The sequence below is a fragment of the Engraulis encrasicolus genome, chromosome 1 (assembly GCF_034702125.1).
Source record: "Engraulis encrasicolus isolate BLACKSEA-1 chromosome 1, IST_EnEncr_1.0, whole genome shotgun sequence".
In the NCBI taxonomy this organism is placed as follows: Eukaryota; Metazoa; Chordata; class Actinopteri; order Clupeiformes; family Engraulidae; genus Engraulis; species Engraulis encrasicolus.
Genome location: NC_085857.1, coordinates 32,841,829 through 32,862,715, shown reverse-complemented (window position 1 = coordinate 32,862,715; position 20,887 = coordinate 32,841,829). Strand labels below are relative to the sequence as shown.

Below are 20,887 nucleotides of genomic sequence, written 5' to 3'. Positions count from 1 at the left end.
TGATATTATCTATCATACCTTGGATGATGAGATAAATATTGTATGCTGTTAAAAAAAAAAACAATTGCTGCATGGAAGGCATAGCCTACTACAAATTGATGAAAGAATTTAACAAATTAAGAAAATTCCTTGCTTTAATTTAAGCTGACTCAAAGCTGTGTTCTTTACAATAGATATAATTATTATGATTGCAAAATTGTTTCATCATGATCATGTTTGATTATTTGTCATTGCTGGTCTCCCATAATTAATTAAGGCTATACTCATGGCATTTATACACATCTTTTTTGTAAATATACAGTTTACATTAAGCTATATCCTGTGCAAAGTGTTGTCATCAAATTACATTGAATCCAGTAAATAACTTTGAATCATCACATTTAAATCACATTTGAATCAATTATCAAAATCAATTATCTACCTGTACATAGCACAGTTATACAGTTGACTCAAAGTGCTTTCAAATACACAAATGCATTCTCACATTGACACACCAGCTCTGAAGGCTGCCAGGAAGGCATCGGTTATTCAGAGTTCATGGGAAATTGCCCACATTCTCTCTCTCTCTCTCACACACACACACACACACACACACACACACACACACACACACACACACACACACACACACACACACACACACACATATGTACACAGGCACACGCTCAGGCCGGGAGGCAGGCAGACAGACAGACAGACACATGCACGCACACATACAAACACGCACACACACACAAATACAAATAATAGTCCTGAATAATTTCAATGTATTTGTTTAGGGGGATAGCCCCTTCAGATAAGATATCTTGTTTTAGAGGAGGTCCCCAGGACAAACAGTACAGTACAAAAACATACGACAAAAACAGAACACTGAACAGGACAACACTTTCACACATACAGTACACTCACACAAAAAATCCCCCACTGGCAAATAACATAAGTAAGACTTGAATGCACCGTAACTCTGTTTTCAGAGGTCATCCATACAGTTCAAGTTTGTTCCTTTTCTGAAGTTCCTTGAGGGTGTCATACTCGAAGTTCCCTCCGTGTATGCCTGTTCTGTAAGCTGGCGGTATCCTCTCAAAGTAGTGATTCCAGTTGCCATTCTTGTCAGCTCCAAATCCAAACACTCGGACCTGACACACGAAGATCATCAGTTTCACAACCTAACATCATGCTACATTAATGCCCCTTGCCTTGTCTAGTTCACAAGTTAATGAGTAAGTAAGCACTACACAGCAAATATGGGAATGTTAAATATTCAGTGTTGGTGTTAAAACAGAGTGTGTTGGTGTATTTTAACACCATATTGATTTAAAACAACACTGAGTGTGGTGTTGTTGTTAAATTAAGGATGTTAAATCAGGTATAGACAGGTCATCAGCTGGGAAAATTAGGCCTTTCGTCCTACCGCACTTTTCTCTGTGGATTACTGACCAGAAGCCCTATTGGAAGAAATTAAATCATGGGGCCACGTCAATTTTTGCTCAGAATTCAATATGGCCGCCATTTTCCAAAATGACTTGTTTTCATGCATTATTACATTGTACTATAAGGTGATATGCATGAACGACGAACTACTTTCAGCACTATTCTGTCCCATTTCCTTACATACATGTTTACAAAGGTTGACTAAACTAAAATAAATGAAAATAAAGTTGGCCACCTTGCAATATCCAAAGGAAAGTGCTGAAAATAATGTTTGAAATACACATACAGAGTCTATGGCTGCGAAAATTAGGCCTATTGTCCTGTCAGGGTTTTCACAGTGAATTACAGACCAGAAGGCCTATTGAAAAAGATGAAAACTTGGGGCCATCTATGTGCTCCAAAATTCAAAATGTTCTCTGTTTTTCAGAATGGCAGACTTTCACACATTTTTCTCAATACTGTAAGGCCATAATTACCAATAAAGATGACCTATTTTTCAGTTAAATTGTCCTATCTCCTTACAGACGTGAGTATAAAGGTTGTCTAGAAAAAGGCATGAATATATATACAGGGTGTGGACAAAATAACTGAGACACCTGTCATTTTAGTGTCATTTAGTTCCTCTTGCGTCCACAGTTAATCCTGTTGGATGTGGTTCATCCTTCTTGGTGGTATGCAGACATCACCTTGGATACTGGCTCTTGATACATCACAAAGACTTGCTGTCTCGGTCAAAGATGCAACAGTTACACAGAATTTCTCCTTTTTGAACTCTGACATGTCACCCATAATGTTGTGTGCATTGCAAAATTCAATTCAATGACCCTGCTAATTGAACTTTCCACTTGAGCCATTAACTTCCAACACTAAAATGAAAGGTGTCTCAGTTATTTTGTCCACCCCCTGTATCTTGCCACTTTGAAATATCCAAAGGAATGTTGTCAAATGATTGAATTTCACAAACACAGTGGACTGCTGAAAAAAAGGCATATCGTCCTGCCAAACTGTGTGTGTGTGTGTGTGTGTGTGTGCGCGCGCTTGTGTGTGTGTGTGTGTGTGTGTGCGCTTGTGTGTGTGTGTGTGTGTGTGTGTGTGTGTGTGTGCGCGCGCTTGTGTGTGCGTGTGTGTGTGTGCGTGCGTTTGTATTTGTGTGTACGTGTGCCTGAGTGCGCTTTTCTCAAGTGTGTGTGGCCAGTGTGCTTCTTTACATACACTGACATAGACACAGTAGACAGGGTGTGTGTGTGTAGGGGGGGGGGGGGGGAGGACCGAATGATGTGGAGGAGCAGGGGGATGAATGAGGGGATGAGTGGGGGTACGCACGCACGCACGCACGCACGCACGCACGCACGCACGCACGCACGCACGCACGCACGCACGCACGCACGCACGCACGCACGCACCCTTGCTTTATGCAAAAAAATGTAGGCCTGAAAAACTTTTGGTCAGAAATCTAATGTGAAAAGTTTGGCAGATCAATAGCCTTTTTTCAGCAGTCAACTTTGTATGTGTAATTCAATCATTTTCTGACAACAATCCTTAGGATATTGTCTATAGGAAATGTACATCTTTCTGTTGCCAACCTTTGTACTCACGTCTGTAGATAGGAGATTTCACTGAAAATAGGTTATCTTTATTGATAATTATGGTCTTATAGTACTGAGAAAAATGTATGAAACTCTGCAATTCTGAAAAACAGAGAACATTTTGAATTTTGGGGCACATTTGAGATGGCAACCAGCTGGTGAATCTTTTTCAATTGGCCTTCTGGTCTGTAATCCACTGTGAAAACCCTGACAGGACAATAGGCCTAATTTTCGCAGCCATAGACTCTGTATGTGCATTTCAATCATTATTTTCAGCACTTTCCTTTGGATTTTGCAAGGTGGCCAACTTTATTTTCATTTCTGTTAGTTTAGTCAGCCTTTGTAAACATGTATGTAAGGAATTAGGACAGAATAGTGCTGAAAGTAGTTCATCATTCATGAATATCACCTTGTAGTACAATGTAATAATGCATGAAAACAAGTCATTTTGGAAAATGGCGGCCATATTGAATTCTGAGCAAAAATTGACGTGGCCCCATGTTTAAATTTCTTCCAATAGGGCTTCTGGTCAGTAATCCACAGAGAAAAGTGCGGTAGGACAAAAGGCCTAATTTTCCCAGCTGATGACCTGTCTAAGGGTGTTGTTGATGCTGGTGTTAAAACAAAGCAGATTGGTGTTGATGAAATCATGTCCTGATATTCATAAAAGGACACTGTGTGAGATTTTTTGTTGTTTATTTCCAGAATTCATGCTGCCCATTCACATATACACACACCAAAGCAGTGTTAAATTTAACACCCTGGGTGTTAATTTCACACTGGTATTTTTGCTGTGTACCGTAGAAAACTAGGCTGGATTTTACTGTACAACAATTGTGTGAGTGTGAGGGTATTTTTATGCTCAGTTAATTTCATGTACTTCAGTTGTTTGTAAAATGTACAAAATTACATATGTGAAAATAAAGATGAATGTCCGCACACTGCTCCCCTGTTCCTTTTTTTTTATTTCAAGTGAGCGCTTTTGTGCTAGTCGCTCTTCACACTTACTTGAAAAAAAAACAACAACAGGGGAGCAGTGTGCGGACATTCATCTTTATTGTCACAGTATTCTGACCTTTTGTCATGCACCTGCGTCTTGGATGTGCGCACCATTAACCTATAAAATTACGTATGTGAAATAGAAATGGTGATTGGCAATTTATGTGGTTTGTGCTACGTTGCTCAGGTTTTTCAGTTTAGGGTGAGTACATGCCGTCATCATAACCCTAACCCTGACCCTGACTCTGACCCTAACCCTACGGCATATCTGGTGTCTGAACAGCGGTATGTCTGAATAGCGGTATGTCTGAATAGCGCTTTCCCCCCATTAATTAATGGAGTGTGGTGTAGAAGGGTGAACTCACCTTGTCACAGATATGAAGAGCCATAATGAGAGTCATGAATCCAGTAGATGGATATCGACCATGTTTCTGCAGCCACTGGTGATGGACATACTTCATGAAACGAGGGCTTGCAACCATCACCTATGACGAAAACACACCACAACGACAAATAAATGATCAATGCCTATGGTTTTATTTAATAATATTTGGTTTCAGGCTATTTAGCCATTATTGAGTAAGTAATATTGAAAATGGTGACAGGAAATGAGTGGGAGAGAGAGATGCGAAGGGTCAAGAAATGACCTTGGGCAGAATCAAACCTGGATCCATGGGCGGCGCTATTAAGAGGCTAGGGGAAGCTTAGCTTCCCCAAACTTGTCATAAGAAATAAATAAAATGAAAAATTAAAATCACGTTTTTTTCAATATCCAGCGATTGAGTGTCGCAGGCACACACAAAGAAACAGAACGAGGGTTTCCTGCTGAAGTGCCTATCCACCTTGTCAGTAGATCTAGCCTCGTTGCGGCGATGTCATGCTGCGGTCAACCAATCAGGTGTCAGTTCTACTGGCTTCAACAGAGCCAGGCGGTGAGGCGGGCTCGTGGCTTATGATATGAAATGAAATCTGGAATGTTTAATATCTTGATAAAGCAATGACCTCTAGAATAAATTGGGATTCCACTACATTTCATTTATAGATCATTCAGGGTTTTTTTCCACCAGCCATAGGTCACAATGTTGACATTTTCCTCTTTAGCATTCGTTATTCAACCACACTACATCTAGGCCTATCAAATGGATAGCCTATTTGGCGAATCTAAATGGATATTTTGCCTCTATCTTCAAGTAACAGGAATTGACAGGACAGAATAAGGTAGGAAATCTGTTTTTCCCCTTGATGTGCTCGCCGAAGCGCTAAGTTTACTATTTGGTGGCAATGTTGTTATCGATGTAGTTGTCTGTCTTCCGTTTAACTAGCCATCACAAAGCAAAAAACACCTGTGCTATCCTGTCACCAAGCGAACACCACTTTCAAAATGCACACCTTTCCTGAATTCATGGTGGCCTGCCAGGGTGGTTTAGTTACCATATGTAATGTGATGTGTGTATATTCGCTTGTGTTTGTTGGGCATCTGCGTGTGCCTGGAGTGGACAGTGTACAGTGCGAGGCAGCGAGAGCAGTGTCTGGCTGCGCAAGCTACTTATTTGTAGAACCTAGTAAGCTAACATTTAGCTCCACTAGAGAAGCTACATCCTATAGAATTATTAAGCTAGTTACAACCATCTGGAAATGTAGCGAACTACATTACAAGCTACTTCAACTAGAAATTCAAAATTATAGCATATTTGCATTATTTGGGCTGCAAAACTGACATCTGAAGACAGCCTGTTGGATATGAGAGCCCCATATGATATTTTTGGGCATGGTATGGTCAATCAGCTGGCTTTCCTGTCTTCCCCCCGTGTGTGCGCATTTTGCCTCATCATTAGTTTTGCGATTTTGATTGCGAGTTTTGATACCGGTCTGAGGTAGAGTGACTTAGCGCATGAAAATGTCAATAGAAACAAAGGTGTGGACAGTCGGGTGTATGATTTGATTGCTCGAGACATATTTGGGAGATAATAGTCCATGGTCTGGCAAATAGCGTGTGTGCCTGTCGCCTTTGAGAGTTCCATTGGCGCACGAGCATGAAGACCCATAGTTGCGCATGGAAATGTTCCGTTTTATTTGTTCATCATTTTGTTTCAACATCATATAATGTCATGCAGATAATATATCAAAAGTCGCGGTTAGGGCCTCGCGTGGCGACTGATACAGTGCCCCCAGACCCTCCTACCACCACAGTTTCTCCGATGACGTTTGCACCCCCCCCCCCTCTTTTTTTATTTTATTTTATTTTAAGCTTCCCCAAGAGTCTTGCTGTAGCGCTGCCTATGCCTGGATCCCTGATGCAATGGCTTACAGTACGTACACACCAAGATATTCATGTTCGCTAACGTGTCCGGGAGCATTGCGAGTCAGAGAGATTTGCGAGCTGCCCTGCACACTGCACAGTCAGCGCTCTAGCCGCAGGCAGAAGCCATTCATTTTCAATGAAGCCCGCTCATTGAACGCGGACATCCGCGCAGGAAAATAGACTTGAGTTCTCTTCTCAAGGAGCATCGCGGACATGTCCAGGCATGATCTGTTTGCATGTATTCTAACCGTTTCGGACTGATACAGACACGTTCAGTGGACGTTCAGTGGACGTCCGCGCTTGCGGTGTACATGCACCGTTAGAAGTAGAGATGGGATTTATGGCTCTTTGACGGGATCTGGATCTTAGTGGCTCGTTCCTTTCAAAGAGCCGTTCAAAAAACTGGCTCTTTTGGCTCTTTTTTAATTATTTATTCAGTGTTTAGAGTGTAATATTTTGACTCCACCTCAAGGTGATTCAAACAACAACTGATTATTCTCCTTCTTCTAAAGCCCGTTTTTGCCACTCTTTAAGGCCAACAATTGTGTTTTTTCCCCAAATTGGATTACTCTGGTCGAGGTCACGTGCTTAAAATGAATGAAAAATGAACGAAATAACAGTCGAGTGGCTCCCCCAGCTGTGATCCGGTTCCCATCGTTCACTTCAGGGAGCCGTTCAAAAGAACCGGCTCGTTCGTGAACGACACACCTCTAGTTAGAAGGCTATGTTACACTAGCCCACTGAGCCACGCCAACCTTTTAAATTTAAGGGTTAAAGCAGCCCTAATACAACAGTACAACAACAACAATACAACAATACAACTTCATGTGTTTTGATTATCATAAAAAAACTTTCAGGTGTGTAATACAGTATAAGAGATTACTCACCAAGCTCATGTTTGCTTTGATTGTTTTTTTCACAAGCTTGTTTTGTCTGTGAAAATTAACAAAGAAATGAAGAAAGAAGTTCTGTAGTACATGTGCCTAAGTGCAACTGGACACTTAAGACAAAAACGTGAATTTGAAATCCTTCTGGACAATGCGGCATGGGCTTAAACCAGTGACAACATATTTGCATTCTTTTAGGATGTGATTTGTGAGGCGTAAAGGGAGATTTGTTCCCTTCTGATTTTGATATCCAAACAACAATTTACAATGAAATCCTGTAGCCTACATTTATAAAGTATATCATTCTTTTTTTATCACTCATTTTTTTCCACAACTTGCATACTGACCTATATTTATGAATGTACTTACTGTTTGAATAAACTAACCAACCATTTCAGATCCACCATCTTGAAGGCAAAAAAGACCATGTGAGTGGAGTTGTCGATGTCAATGGCACTTTCAGGGTAAATAATGCGATGAGTAGTTTTGTTTCCAACATCCTGCTCAAAGCCTTTGGTGGGACCTCGATTTATTCTATTTGTACAAAAAATGTGTGTCAAATGTTGAGAGCAAAGTGTATAAAAGACAATCTGCTTGACCAAAAGGACAGTATGATACAATTAAGTATACAATGCCTTTTTAAAGGTAGATTAAGTATGTGATTTTTTTTACAGGTTTTTACTGTATATGCAGAACTTATGGTGCCCATTCACAATTGGTATCTTTCTCATTAACATTTACAACCACCATCAATTTGTAAGTATTCAATAAGAGATGTACAGTTTTCATAGCGTGGCTCCTACCAGACCCTGTGTGTGTGTGTGTGTGTGTGTGTGTGTGTGTAACTCTAGAGCTCTAGGTGGCGCTCAACACACACAGAGGTCTGGGAAACCGAAAACATTTTGTAAAGGAATTTGTTGATATTGAAGCAATAAATGCTCCAATTATTTTTTGACCAGAGAAATGGAATCCTGCTACACGTACATGTTCCCAGACCTAGTAGCAGCGTGGAACTACAGGTTGGGCAAGAGCCAGGCAACACTTTTCACATGAATAGGTGGATCTTCCTCGTGTCTGCTACCGGAAATTACCAGTCATAGACATCTTTGGCAGCAAAATTCACTGTACTTTGGTCAGATAACTAAATATCCATCTGTTATTTGGTAGGGAGCGTACCTATGTTATTTGGTAGGGAGCGTACCCCACAGCCCACTGGTCCCACGGCCCATTGGTCCCACATTGGTCCCACAGCCCATTGGTTCCACGTAGCTTTTTTATTTTAATTTTTAGGCCCATTGGTCCCATAGACCATTAGTCCCACAGCACAGTGGTCCCACGTCACTAAGACTTTTTTTCATTTTTTAGGCCCATTGGTCCCACAGCCCATTGGTTCCACGTAGCTTTTTTATTTTAATTTTTAGGGCCATTGGTCCCACAGACCATTAGTCCCACAGCACAGTGGTCCCACATCACAAAGACTTTTAACATTATTTTTTAGGCCCATTGGTCCCACAGCCCAATGGTCCCCCAGCTTAGGCCTATATGTTCCACAACTCAATATTCCCACATTTCTGAGTAAACTAATAACAAAAAAGGTGTAAAGACATTTAACCCTTTACAGTGTGGCCTACACATGCTAACCTTTTTTTATATATACAATTTCCTCAGCTCAGTGTTTTAGCTTCATTTCCAAAAGTAGAAAGGCACCTACAACTGCACTGCTACTACTAATAATTACAATAACGATGTCCTTCATGGCTACTCAAATTGGCTGTACACAATAAAAAGTGGCCCATATAATATCATCACAGTCAGGGGTGGCACACTTGAACAGTGTCATTCTTGCCCCGGTAAGTAAGCTGCCATAAAATAAAATATATTCATAGGATATAGTGTTCTTAAAGTAGTTGAGGAACATTCCCGGGACTAAATGTGAATCATTTCTTAGAAATGTGGCAACACAAAGCAGCAGGAATGTGGAACCAATGGACCTACAGAATAATGTTATAAGTCTTTATGATGTGAGACCCATGGGCTCTGGGACCAATGGGCTGTGGGACCAATGGGCCTAAAAATCAATTAAAAAGTCTCAGTGATGTGGGACCAATGGGCTGTGGTACCATTGGGCCTAATTTTGATAAAACATAAAAGTCTTAGCAATGTGGGACCAATGGGCTGTGGGACCAATGGGCCGTGGGAACATAAATGGGTCAATGACGTTTTTTGGCCTCAGGAGTCAGGCGGTACAACTGCATCTATGCCTATAAATTAATTAGTCATAGGTAATTAATATACCCCCGATCGGTCCACCCCTCACACTACCTCTGATGAATGACTCCAGGCCTTTGTACAGTAATGTATTGACCCCAACCGCAGGGCACACTTACCTCAAGACAAAATCGCCGTCATCAATCATAGGACCATAATGAGAGTTAATGAGGTTCCCAGAGTTGCCAACTACTGAACACACTCTGCAGCGTTCAAGAGCAGCATCCCTGTACATCTCCTTGTCCGGGATCATTTGGAAAATTTCATCCACAACTTTTTTGTACTCCTCCCATCCTGAACGTGTATTCTGCAGCCGCTGTTAAATCACCAATACATCATTTTGGTTAACTCATTAAAGGTGCACCATGTCACATTTTTTGATGACAATCTTACACATTGCACCTTTAACGCAGAGCCTCTGTTATAACCTTATTGTCATCAAAGTGGTTTAAACCAAGGCTTGATCGATTGCTATTGTCATAGCAATGTTGTTATGATGTTCATTGTTTTCAGCAAAGAGTGAATAGGCCTGTCAAATGGCCCAGCTGCAGTAAAAGCTGACAGGAAAGTAGAGGTATTGCAATAGGACCCCCATACTCAAATAGCGGCCCGCGGGCCACTTGTGGCCCGCGGGGCATCTATTTGTGGCCCTCGAATAATTTTGAAAAATTAAAAAAAAAAAAAAAAAAAAATTTTTTTTTTTTTTGGTCCGATCGCGCTGCCGGCTCTTATTTTGAAATCGCGCCACAGACGCTAGGAAGATGCGTGCCGTGTCTCCGCCCCCTCAATCAGTTTCTCCCTGCAGGCTCCAAACAGAAGTGACTATGAGGGTGGCAGAGGCTGTTGTGAGGTAGACTACTGAAGGGAAGTACGGTAGAACTTGTAAATAAATTATTTACAAAGTTCTCTTTGCCTCGTTTTTGAAAGTAATGGTCCACATTTCATTGCATACAGTGTGTTAGGACTTCGAATTGGTTTAGCACTAGCTGTAGCTAGTTGCTAACACAAATGAAGGCAAATTGTGTTTGAGCTCTGCTGGCAGCTAACTAGGGGTAGCCTACTTAAAAACGAATTGCTTGATAAACTTTTCACACTTTTAAACAGTCCCCAAATAGTTCGTTTGGAAAGCTAAGCCCCTCATAAGATTTCAAACAAAGTTATGAGCAACTTGATGATTTATTATTGGCTGTTGCATTTAATCAACATTGCATCAATGTGCCATTTTCTTGTTGGCAAAACCTGGTGTCCTCCTATCTATGTGTCCTCTTTGTTGGGTCCATTATTGCATCTGATTCTCATTATGCATGTGAGAGCTGCATAAACAAAGTCATAATAAGCAACATTTGTTTGAAAAGTGTTATCTTCAGGCTTATTGGTTTTCTCACTAAGAAATAAATGTTTATGAATGTAGTCTGCAAATATAGGCTAATCTTATGTCATTTAAAAAAGATAATCTTATGTCATTTAAAAAAAAAATACTGAAGGGTGGGTGGCAATGACAGCAAGGCAGGCACCTCACCCCACAGTGCTCCAGAAAAATGCAGGCCCTTTATGAGAGAAATGTTCTCCCATCCTGTCACTGGAAACTAAATATCTGCTGTGGGTGTGAGAGCGTGTGTTTTGTGATTACAAAGGCCTTATCATTTTTTATTTTTTTTTAAATATTTTTTTTTTGGTGGGGGTCGTGTCGTGTTAGCCCGGCCCGGCCCTTTATTGGGAGGAATTTTGAAAAACTGGCCCTCGGGGACTTTTAATTGAGTACCCCTGCAATAGAAAAAATGTGGAAGAGCTTGTTCACTTCTAATGCCAGCACTGAGTCGTTCACATTGCTATGCTGAGCGAGCAGAGCGAATTTCAGAGATTAACACATTCAATACCAGCCGTTTTTTGGAATATAGCTGTAGACTCCCAGCCAATTTCATCATTTTTTGTCATTTTTTAAACAGCCACCAAATATTTTGTCTTCAACCCACAGACACATGTTAGGGCTTGTTCGAAAGCCCAAAAAATCAGCTGTCTGTATATTTTCCATTCCGGAGGTATTCCACTGTAAGCGAGCACTGGTTTAGGTAAAAATAGCGATTTTCAACATTCGAACTGAGATAAAGCCTTTTTTGTCACAGGTGCGCTCTGACTCTCCGAGTTTAAATTGCGGGTCTAAATGCATTTTCACGCCCGAAGAACAACTCCAGTAGCTTCCAAGTAAACTATTTCGATCCAGAGCGAGTAAAGCTTTTGATTCGCAGCGATGACCTGATTACGGTTGAGCTGTTAGAATGGGGCAATGACTTTCGCTTCTCTTCGCCTCGCTCGTTTTGCCTGCTATCTGTCCCTAGCGTTAGGCTGCCACTATACTTCTAATGGAGCACATATAAAAGTCACCAAAATACTACCATAGAATGTTGGAGGATGGCCCTACCGTGGCCTAACGGTAGCGCACTCGTCTACTATGCGGCCGACATGGGTTTGATTCCCGGCCCAGGTCCTTTGACGGCCCTTCCCTGTCTGTCTCTCCCCTCTCGATTCCTGTCACCATCTTCACTGTACTACCATAAATAAAGTAAAAAAGACCAAAAAAAATCTCTAAAAAAAGAAAATGTTGACGCAACAAAGGCGAAACTTCTTCAGCGACCTTAGCTACCTGGGTCGTACACTGTAGGTCGTAGCCTATCTGGTCTACACGGAGACTTACCGGGCAAACACACAGGCCGCGACGCGATTGAAGCGACAGAGAATCGCTTCTGTGCAGCAGCAAACGATACCAGCGATTGAAGCGAGTACAGCAGGGGTCCCCAAACTTTTTTCTCTGGGGGCCACATTATCGTTCCTGACTGTGATCAGGGGCCGGGATCAATCATGTGTCTAGCCCACTGCCTGTTATCGCCATAATTTCTAGCACAAAATAGTTACAAGTGATTTGCAAAAGAAGTTAGTACTTCACATGTTGTTCGACTTGAAATACCACAGGTATTGCTTTTAATTTCTAATAACCATGTACAAATAGCAAGGAAAGGTTAGAAAAATATGGCGATTGACAGTATATGTGTGATACAATAGAAATGGTAGGCCTATTTACAGTGAGATGAGAAACTATAAAGACAAGAAACTTCTGGTTATTCACACTAGGTTAGTGAAAATTAAACTGTAAGAAGTCCTGTTGATGAACAAAATAAAACACTTAAAATATATATATTTTATCTTTTTTTTTTCCTCTGTGAGGATTGCTTCTTTGGGCCAGTTCAAATGGTGAGGTGCAGAGAGGTGGAGGGCCGGTCAAAGGGGCATGGCGGGCCGCATCCGGCCCCCGGGCCTTAGTTTGGGGACCTCTGGAGTAGAGTATATCCATTACAAGCTGAACACAAGCATTCAGTGGCTGTGGTCACTGACCTCTATACCAGTGTTTCTCAACTGGTGGGTCGCGACCCAAAAGTGGGTCGCGGAGGGAGAAAAAAAAATCGTAATTTATTGATTCGCAAAAAAAAACAAAAAACATCCGGGCGATTGAACTCCATCAGAACCGTCTCTGACTAGATGTCATCTGTCGTCATACAATCAGAATGTTTATGCGAGATAGATAGTAGCGTGCAACTAGCCTGGGAACTCCCATACTGCCTTTAGTTCTACACAATCGTTTCGATCTGAAAGACACATCTCTTAATCTCACTTGTGATTAGGTCTGGTGCTAACCAGGCAAGCGTACAACCAGTCAGTCGAGTGTTGAAGACAGTGCGTTGAAAAGAAAGCTCGCATTGTGGGAACCAGGGTAAACAAAGACAGGTTTGACATTTTCCCCAACGCTTGTCAAGAGATAGGGCCTACTTCGTGTGGATAATATTGGATAAAAAATGCTCTGAAGAACACCATCTCTGCACATCTCAACAAACTACGGTTTAATTAATGACTCGTCTACTTCCTGGAGAGCGCACAGAGCAAAGAATGGGTAGCGCAATCCTTTTGAAACCGACGATATAACGCGCTGCGCTGAGGAAGAGAAACAGCTGATCGAACTGCGTGACTGTGTCAATGATAGCAGCATTCGGCAAAGTCACTTTGTGTCGATTCTGGTGCCATGTCACAGCTGAGTATTCCACGTTTCCACGAGACGGGCTATTAAAAAATATTTCAGCACACTATCTTTGTGAAAGTGGCTTCTTCACACCACAACTCAAATCAAGACAGCGTCCAGGTTGGACACTGAACTGAACGATATGCTCCGTCTACCATCCTACCGGATTTTGAAGCCCTTGTAATTAGTTTTAAAAAAAAACACACACCCCCAACTCTCCCATTAGCCTAAAGGTGCTCCTTGTTGTGCAAGCTAGGCATAGGCCTTACAAACTTGGCCTTACATAGGCCTTACAAACTTGGATTGTAAAAAATCAGCAGGGCCTGATGAAATCGAACCTTTCTTTTATAAAACTGCTGCTTTTTTAATTTCAGACGCAATTGCTACTATTTTTAACCTTAGTTTAACAAGTGGATGTATCCCACAAACTTGGAAATCAGCTCAAGTACTGCCACTTTTAAAAGGGGGTGACCCGTCTATCTTAGATAACTACCGACCAATTTCTAGGTTGTCAACTCTAGCTAAAGTGTTTGAATCTCTTGTCAGTGAGCAAATAAAACACTACCTAGCTGAAAGTAATATTTTGAGTTCAACTCAGTCAGGCTTCAGACAAGGTCATATCACTTTAACTGCTGTAACATCTGTTTTAAATTATTTTATTTCTGCCCTGGACACAAAAAAAATCATGTTGTGCACTCTTTGTTGACCTTTCCAAGGCATTTGATACTGTTGATTTCAAAATACTGTTGCATAGACTTAAGGCAATAGGTTTTAGTAGTCCAGTGTTACAATGGTTTTCAAATTATCTAATTGGCAGGACACAGTGTGTTGCATTAGAGAACCTTCAATCAGCCCTACTTACCATAAAAGCAGGTGTCCCGCAAGGGTCAGTTCTTGGCCCAATCCTGTTTTCTCTGTATATTCATGATATAGATAAGGGAACCCAGCCAAAGTGCATCTGTATGCTGATGATTCCATTTTATACACCGTTGGTACCTCAGTGCAAGATGCTTTGGCCTCTTTACAAACTTCCTTCATATCTATTCAAAATGCATTACTGCAATTGAAATTAGCACTAAATAAAAATAAAACGAAGTATATGATTTTCACACGCTCAAGATCTTGTCCTGATGGTAACTTAGAAACACTTGATGGTACCTTCCTGGAGCGGGTTAGTTCTTATAAATATCTTGGTATTTGGCTAGACCAAAAGCTCACATTTGAGGTACACATAAATAATCTTTTAAAAAAGCTAAGACCTAAGGTTGGTTTTTATTTTCGTTTGAAAAAATGTTTTTCATTTCTAGCAAGAAAAAGGCTGGTTCAAAGTACTTTTCTCTCAGTGTTGGATTATGGGGATACAATTTATATGCATGCGCCCTTATGTCTCCTCAAAAAGCTGGATGCAGTTTATCATTCAGCATTGCGATTTGTAACAGGTGCCCCCTCAAGAACCCACCATTGTGATCTGTACTCTAAAGTCCAATGGCCATCCTTGTATTTAAGGCGTAAATTGCATATGTTACTTTTTATTGCGAAGGCACTGTTGGGCAAACTTCCCTATTATATCTGTAATTTATTGACTTTTTGTACTTTATCTTATGGCACACGCTCTTCACACAAGTTACTACTACAGTCTTGTACTCCTCGCACTGAATTAGGGAAAACAGGCTTTTCTTTTTATGCCCCATATCTATGGAATGAGTTGCAGAAGATATTATGTATGGACTCTCTGCCCTCATTAGAGACTTTTAAGAGGAAAATTAATACAGTATACACAGAGGAGTGTCATTGTTTCTGACTATGCAGCACATAGGCTACTTTTTATGTAAACTTATTCTTTTTAATGTGTTTTTTGTACATTTATTTTCCTTTTTGTCTATGTGTTTGTCTGTGTCTGTAACTATATGTTTGCTGCCATTTTGACCAGGACTCCCTGGCAGAAGAGACTGTAGTCTCAATGGGACAATCCTGGCTAAATAAAGGATAAATAAATAGGCATACGTGATAATAATCGCAGTGTTCTGTTAATTGCTGCGTTCACAGGCCTACTGCTATTCATAATAAACCAGAAAAGGCTACATTTCCCACATATTGAAAGGATGATTTTTAATGTCAAGACACAGGCTAGGTGTTCCTCAGATACATGCTGCAATACACAGCCCACTTTTTAAAATGTAGGATAATGTTAAAATGACCATGCAGATGCAGAACACAAGTAGGCCTATGTATAAGCCTATTATTATTATTAGTAGTAGTAGTAGTAGTAGTAGCAGTAGCAGGCCTAATAATAATAACAATAAATAAATAAATAATAGATATAAAATAAATGTATAATAAATATATATTATTTATAATAAATGGATAAGAAATAATAATAATGTCATTAAACAGGCCTATTGTGGTTATATTTTGAGAATTACATTGAATTGACTTGAACGCTAAAAAATGTGAGTCGCGACCGAATGAGAGTGGAAAATGGTGGATCCCAAGACTGTCCCAGTTGAGAACCACTGCTCTATACAGTCACTGGCTGTCGCGGCCTGTCGCTGAACCGCGTCATAGCTCATTAGCATAACATAGCCAAGAGTTCAACTACAAATTGTCGCTCTCTGTGTGCGAATCGCCTCTAGTCTCCAGAATCGCTTTTGTTGCGCGACTCAATACAAAGTCAATTACTTCCGTCACTCGCCTAGCTCTTGTCGCGGCCTGTGTATTTGCCCGGTTAGGCTGCCACTATACTTCTAATCAAGCACATAGAATAGTCACCAAAATGAAGGCGATGTGGTGCAGCGTGCTAAGCCTCCCACATTAAGGCTTACATTGACCAAGGGGACTCCAGTTTGAGTTCGGCCCTGCCCCATCTCTCTCTCCCAATCATTTCCTGTCTACTCTCATACTGTCCTATAATAATAAAGCTGAAAAAGCGCAAAAAATACTTTTTAAAAAAGAATAGTAACCAAAATACTGCCAGGAGTTAAGGCCTCACCTTCCACCACTGAAACGTCTCTGCACTCACAACACTGGTGTTTCTGGTCATCAGTGGGTGATATGATGTATTAAAACGGGTAGAGAACCAGGGGTCATTGCTGTGGTGGCAGTTCCCACAAACGCACTGCGGTATTTGTAGAAGGTTGCTTTGCAGATACAGACCTCCAATAGAAAAGCTGAACAGAATTAACAGTTGTCTTTTTCTGGACATGTTCCAAGACATCTTCCCATGCTACACCTGCCAATGAGGAGGAGTCGCACACATTCAAACCTGTAATAATATTAACATTAATTATTACAATGTAGCGTATTTCTCTAAACTGTAATTGCAAGTTCAGATGTTTCAACGCTTGCAAGACACAATATCATATAGAAACAATCTTACACTGACCTTCGTCGCAAACAACTGAAGCACTTTAAAAAGCACTATTAAAAGTAGGCCTACTCTATTCAGGGGGGCACTGTGGCGCAGCGTGCTAAGCCCCCCACATTTGGGCTTACATCGAATCCCGCCGGGGTCATTTCCCAGCCCTGCCCCATCTCTCTCTCCCAATCGTTTTCTGTCTACTCTCACACTGTCCTGTAATAATAAAGCCCAAAAAGCCCCCCAAAAAATACTTTAAAAATGTACTCTACTCTACTCTACTCCACTAGTGTTCCAGTGCCTTATACACTCCCCATTGATCTGATGGAAGAGCTGAAAATTGATTGTTTCTACCTGTATATCTCGTTAGAATTTGGTGGTGATGAAATAAAGTAATGTCTGTAAATTCTTTCACTCTCGTGAATTTCAGTAAAGACCAACTTACAAACCCCAACTCCGGTGAAGTTGGGACATTTGGTAAACTGAGAATAAAATCAAAATGCTATCATTTTCAAAACATTCAATACATTCCTTAGATGGAGAATAGTGAAAAGACAACATATCAAGTGTTAAAACCGAGAAAAAATATTGTTTTAGGGGACATATGTACTCATTTCTAATTTGATAACTGCAACTCGTCTCAAATAAGTTGGGACGGGGATCAGTGAAATGTTAAAAACATCCAAACAAGATAAAACAAAAAGAAAGAACATTTCAAAATGAATTGGACTGATGTACAATTTGAGTGTCCAGGTATAAGACAATCACAGAGAGGCTGAGTCACTCAGAATTAAAGATGCAGAGGGAACAATTACCATAGTTATTACATTAAGTTTTGAATTCCCTTGATTTACCGTGATTGAGTGTATATAAGACATATTTTTGTCATTAAAATCATTGTATAGGTTCATAACATCATGAAATATATATTGGCTGTAGTCTCACTCTAGCACTCCGAGAATTACAGCTAGTGAAAACTTGACCATATTAAGGACACTTCATGTGGGTAAATGATAGAGGGGTTTAATACTCCCCTATCCACCCAAGCTCACTTGAAATAGACCCAGAGGACATGGGAAACTTTAATTTGGTTGCAGAAGTCAATTCTTTTTTCTTGCACATCCTGTACTACAGTGAAAATTGATCATGCAACTTGTGTTAGTGCTAACTTCAAAAGTCAGCCTCCATGATGGCATGGGGGTGCAGTAGTACATTGGTTAAGCTGTTCTAACTCACCTGTAGAATTAAATACAGTACTGAATGAAATAAGTAAGGGATAACGGCTGACGATGTGACCGGTTATACGAAATTAATGGCGAGGCGGCGGCTTTGGCACTCGTGCTTTATATTTTGAAGGGAGATCTTCGATTACTGCCACATAGTAAGGAGAAATTGAATTCTCTACTATGTTTTAAGTTTAACTCCAACATAAGGACCAGCAGGACATAAAATGACTGGCTTTTGGTCAAGACCTGCCACACTGTAAGCACTACAGAAAGGAAAACATTGCAAAACATGACAAGGAATACACCTACCATTTAAGCTGTTGAAATCATGTCCAAGATAGGAATCAACACTGTTTTTATATAAAATCATCTCATCGGTTAATGCTATTAACTGTTAAGTGTTGTCCTTTGTTTTGTTTTTAACAACTAATGTCAGACCCAGACTTTTTGAAATGGCAGTATTTTGTTATTATTCACAATAAACCTTGCGTCCCAACTTCTATGGAGTTGGGGTTTGTATATATATGTTCATTTTAAGTGCCCCACCAACACCACAGCACCACTAACTTGCTTTATCATTTACTTAAGACAAGGATGTCAAACTCAGGCCCGGGGGCCAAATTTGGCCTGCGAAGCCATTTTATTCGGCCCGTGAGATCATTTAAAATATCTATTACAGTTGGCCCACATACACCTTAATGTATAGCGTAACATGACTTGAACATGAAATTTGCTGTGTCGCAGGATGTGCAGACACATTTTAACTAACAAATATGATAGGAAAGAGTGTGTGTGAAATTTAACTATGAATATGAAGTGCATGTACACACAATTTTAGTCCATTTTTAAAAATAAATGTTGAGTTCGGCCCGCGACTTCGTTGCAGATTTTGATTTTGGCCCTCAGTCAATTTGAGTTTGACACCCCTGACTTAAGAGATCAACTCATTAGCTAAGATATTACTGCAATGAAACAGGAATCAGAATGGTACCTGAACATATGATCACATAAGCTGTAGTTCTAAAAGCTTTACTAAAGACAATATCAAACAGATTTCCACCAGTACTCTAACAATTGAATATAGGATTATGAAGTGTAAATATAATTTTCCTGGGGATGGTAACCCAGAGACTATTGTAACGACCCAACTAGGGTAAGTTGAGTTACAGGAATGACTATTTTAGATTACATGGTTAATTTTACTGTACCACCACAAAGGTATATATGATGGAAAATATGTGTAAATTGAAAGCACAAACCTTAAGGAATACTTAGCTAGAGCTGTGTCATCCGTGGATGTGCTGAAGGTGACGGTTATATTTGAAATACTTTACTGTTCAAGTGGAGCACCCTTTTGGCTGGAAGCAAACACACTTAAGGTTGCCAGTATGTGCACCAACTTCAAGGCCTCCTCAAATATGAGATGAACGTTTTCACCACTCCATTAAATTGGTGCATTCCTAAACCCATTGAAGTACTACAGAAAACACAATACATGTATAAACATTGAAAAGAAGAAAAGCTTTCCACTGAGATCGTTTAGATTATTTTGGTTCATTTTGGCAACTGAAGTCATATGAAATCGTTAATTTTATTTTGATATTTTTTCCAGCCAACCTGCCGCGCCCCCCTGGCATCTCCTCGCAGCCCCCCAGGAGTCCCCAAACCCCCACTTTGAAAACCACTGTCATACAGTTTAGTAGGGGACCCTCATGTATTACAATGTATCCCAACATGTAAAAGACAAAGATTTAACAAGTAAGCAGCAAAGAACTGAAATTCTGATACTGCCTACAGAACCCAAAATAGAACATAAACTAATCCAGAATGTGTACAATCTGATAGTGTGTGTGCAATTATAATGGAAATGTTATGGCTGTACAGTGTCATTAGGTCTCAAGATAAGCAGTATATAAAAACGCTATACTAAGTAGCCCCATACTGCAAGCCGTACCACTTGCCATTGAAAAGTAACTACCATAGTACTACATATTGTGATATAACACAGGGTCTTTGGAAATGCACCATGACTTAATTAACTTGGGCATCACATGACAACAGCTAAGGGAACGGACAAGTACACTATGTTGTTTATCAATTGATGAAATGGTTTTGTCCATTATGTGACCTTTGAAAAACATGTTTATGTCGAAAGTGTTTCAATTGAGCCCGTCTCTTGTATATGTAATTAAACTTAAGAATGATCATGTTTTGAGTATGAAAGTAGGCCTATGCGTATTTATGTGTGTGCAATGTGATCATGTGGCATGGGGTATGTGGATGTTCACGTGTATCATGGTAGTGTGGTACATTTGTGTGTGTGGGTGTGTGTCGACTTCTATCTGACATAATTTCATGTTTGCAAAATATGCAATTAAGCCTCTTTTGAAAGATATTTTCAGTGCTTCTATTGGCACTGGATTGCCAATTGACAGTGCTGCATTTGTCCAATATAACCTGGGGGCAAGTATGGGGAAGTGGGTCAGAACAAAATCACACACACACACACACACACACACACACACACACACACACACACACACACACACACACACACACACACACACACACACACACATACAAAATCTCCTCTACTATATGCCCCCCCCCAACATTCAACCTCACCATGGAAAATACCAGCAATACTGTGTCTATAGGGCCCCAAAAATGGTATAACCACTGCTGTTCACACGCACGCACGCACGCGCAAGCACACGCACACGCACACACACACACACACACACACAATCACTCTCTCTCTCTCACA

At 40.5% G+C, this 20,887-nt stretch overlaps 1 protein-coding gene across 1 annotated transcript; it reads right to left on the bottom strand.

Annotated features, from left to right (window-relative positions):
• Positions 1 to 615: 615 nt before the first annotated feature.
• Positions 616 to 19,451, bottom strand: LOC134450350 (CMP-N-acetylneuraminate-beta-galactosamide-alpha-2,3-sialyltransferase 1-like). Its single transcript, XM_063200201.1, has 7 exons — positions 19,380 to 19,451; positions 16,529 to 16,801; positions 9,593 to 9,789; positions 7,575 to 7,739; positions 7,206 to 7,251; positions 4,382 to 4,501; positions 616 to 1,136 (listed from the first exon to the last, which is right to left on the bottom strand). Exons 2-7 carry the CDS (start codon positions 16,751 to 16,753, stop codon positions 978 to 980), a joined length of 912 nt encoding a protein of 303 aa, XP_063056271.1. The 5' UTR covers positions 16,754 to 16,801; positions 19,380 to 19,451; the 3' UTR covers positions 616 to 977.
• Positions 19,452 to 20,887: the final 1,436 nt, after the last annotated feature.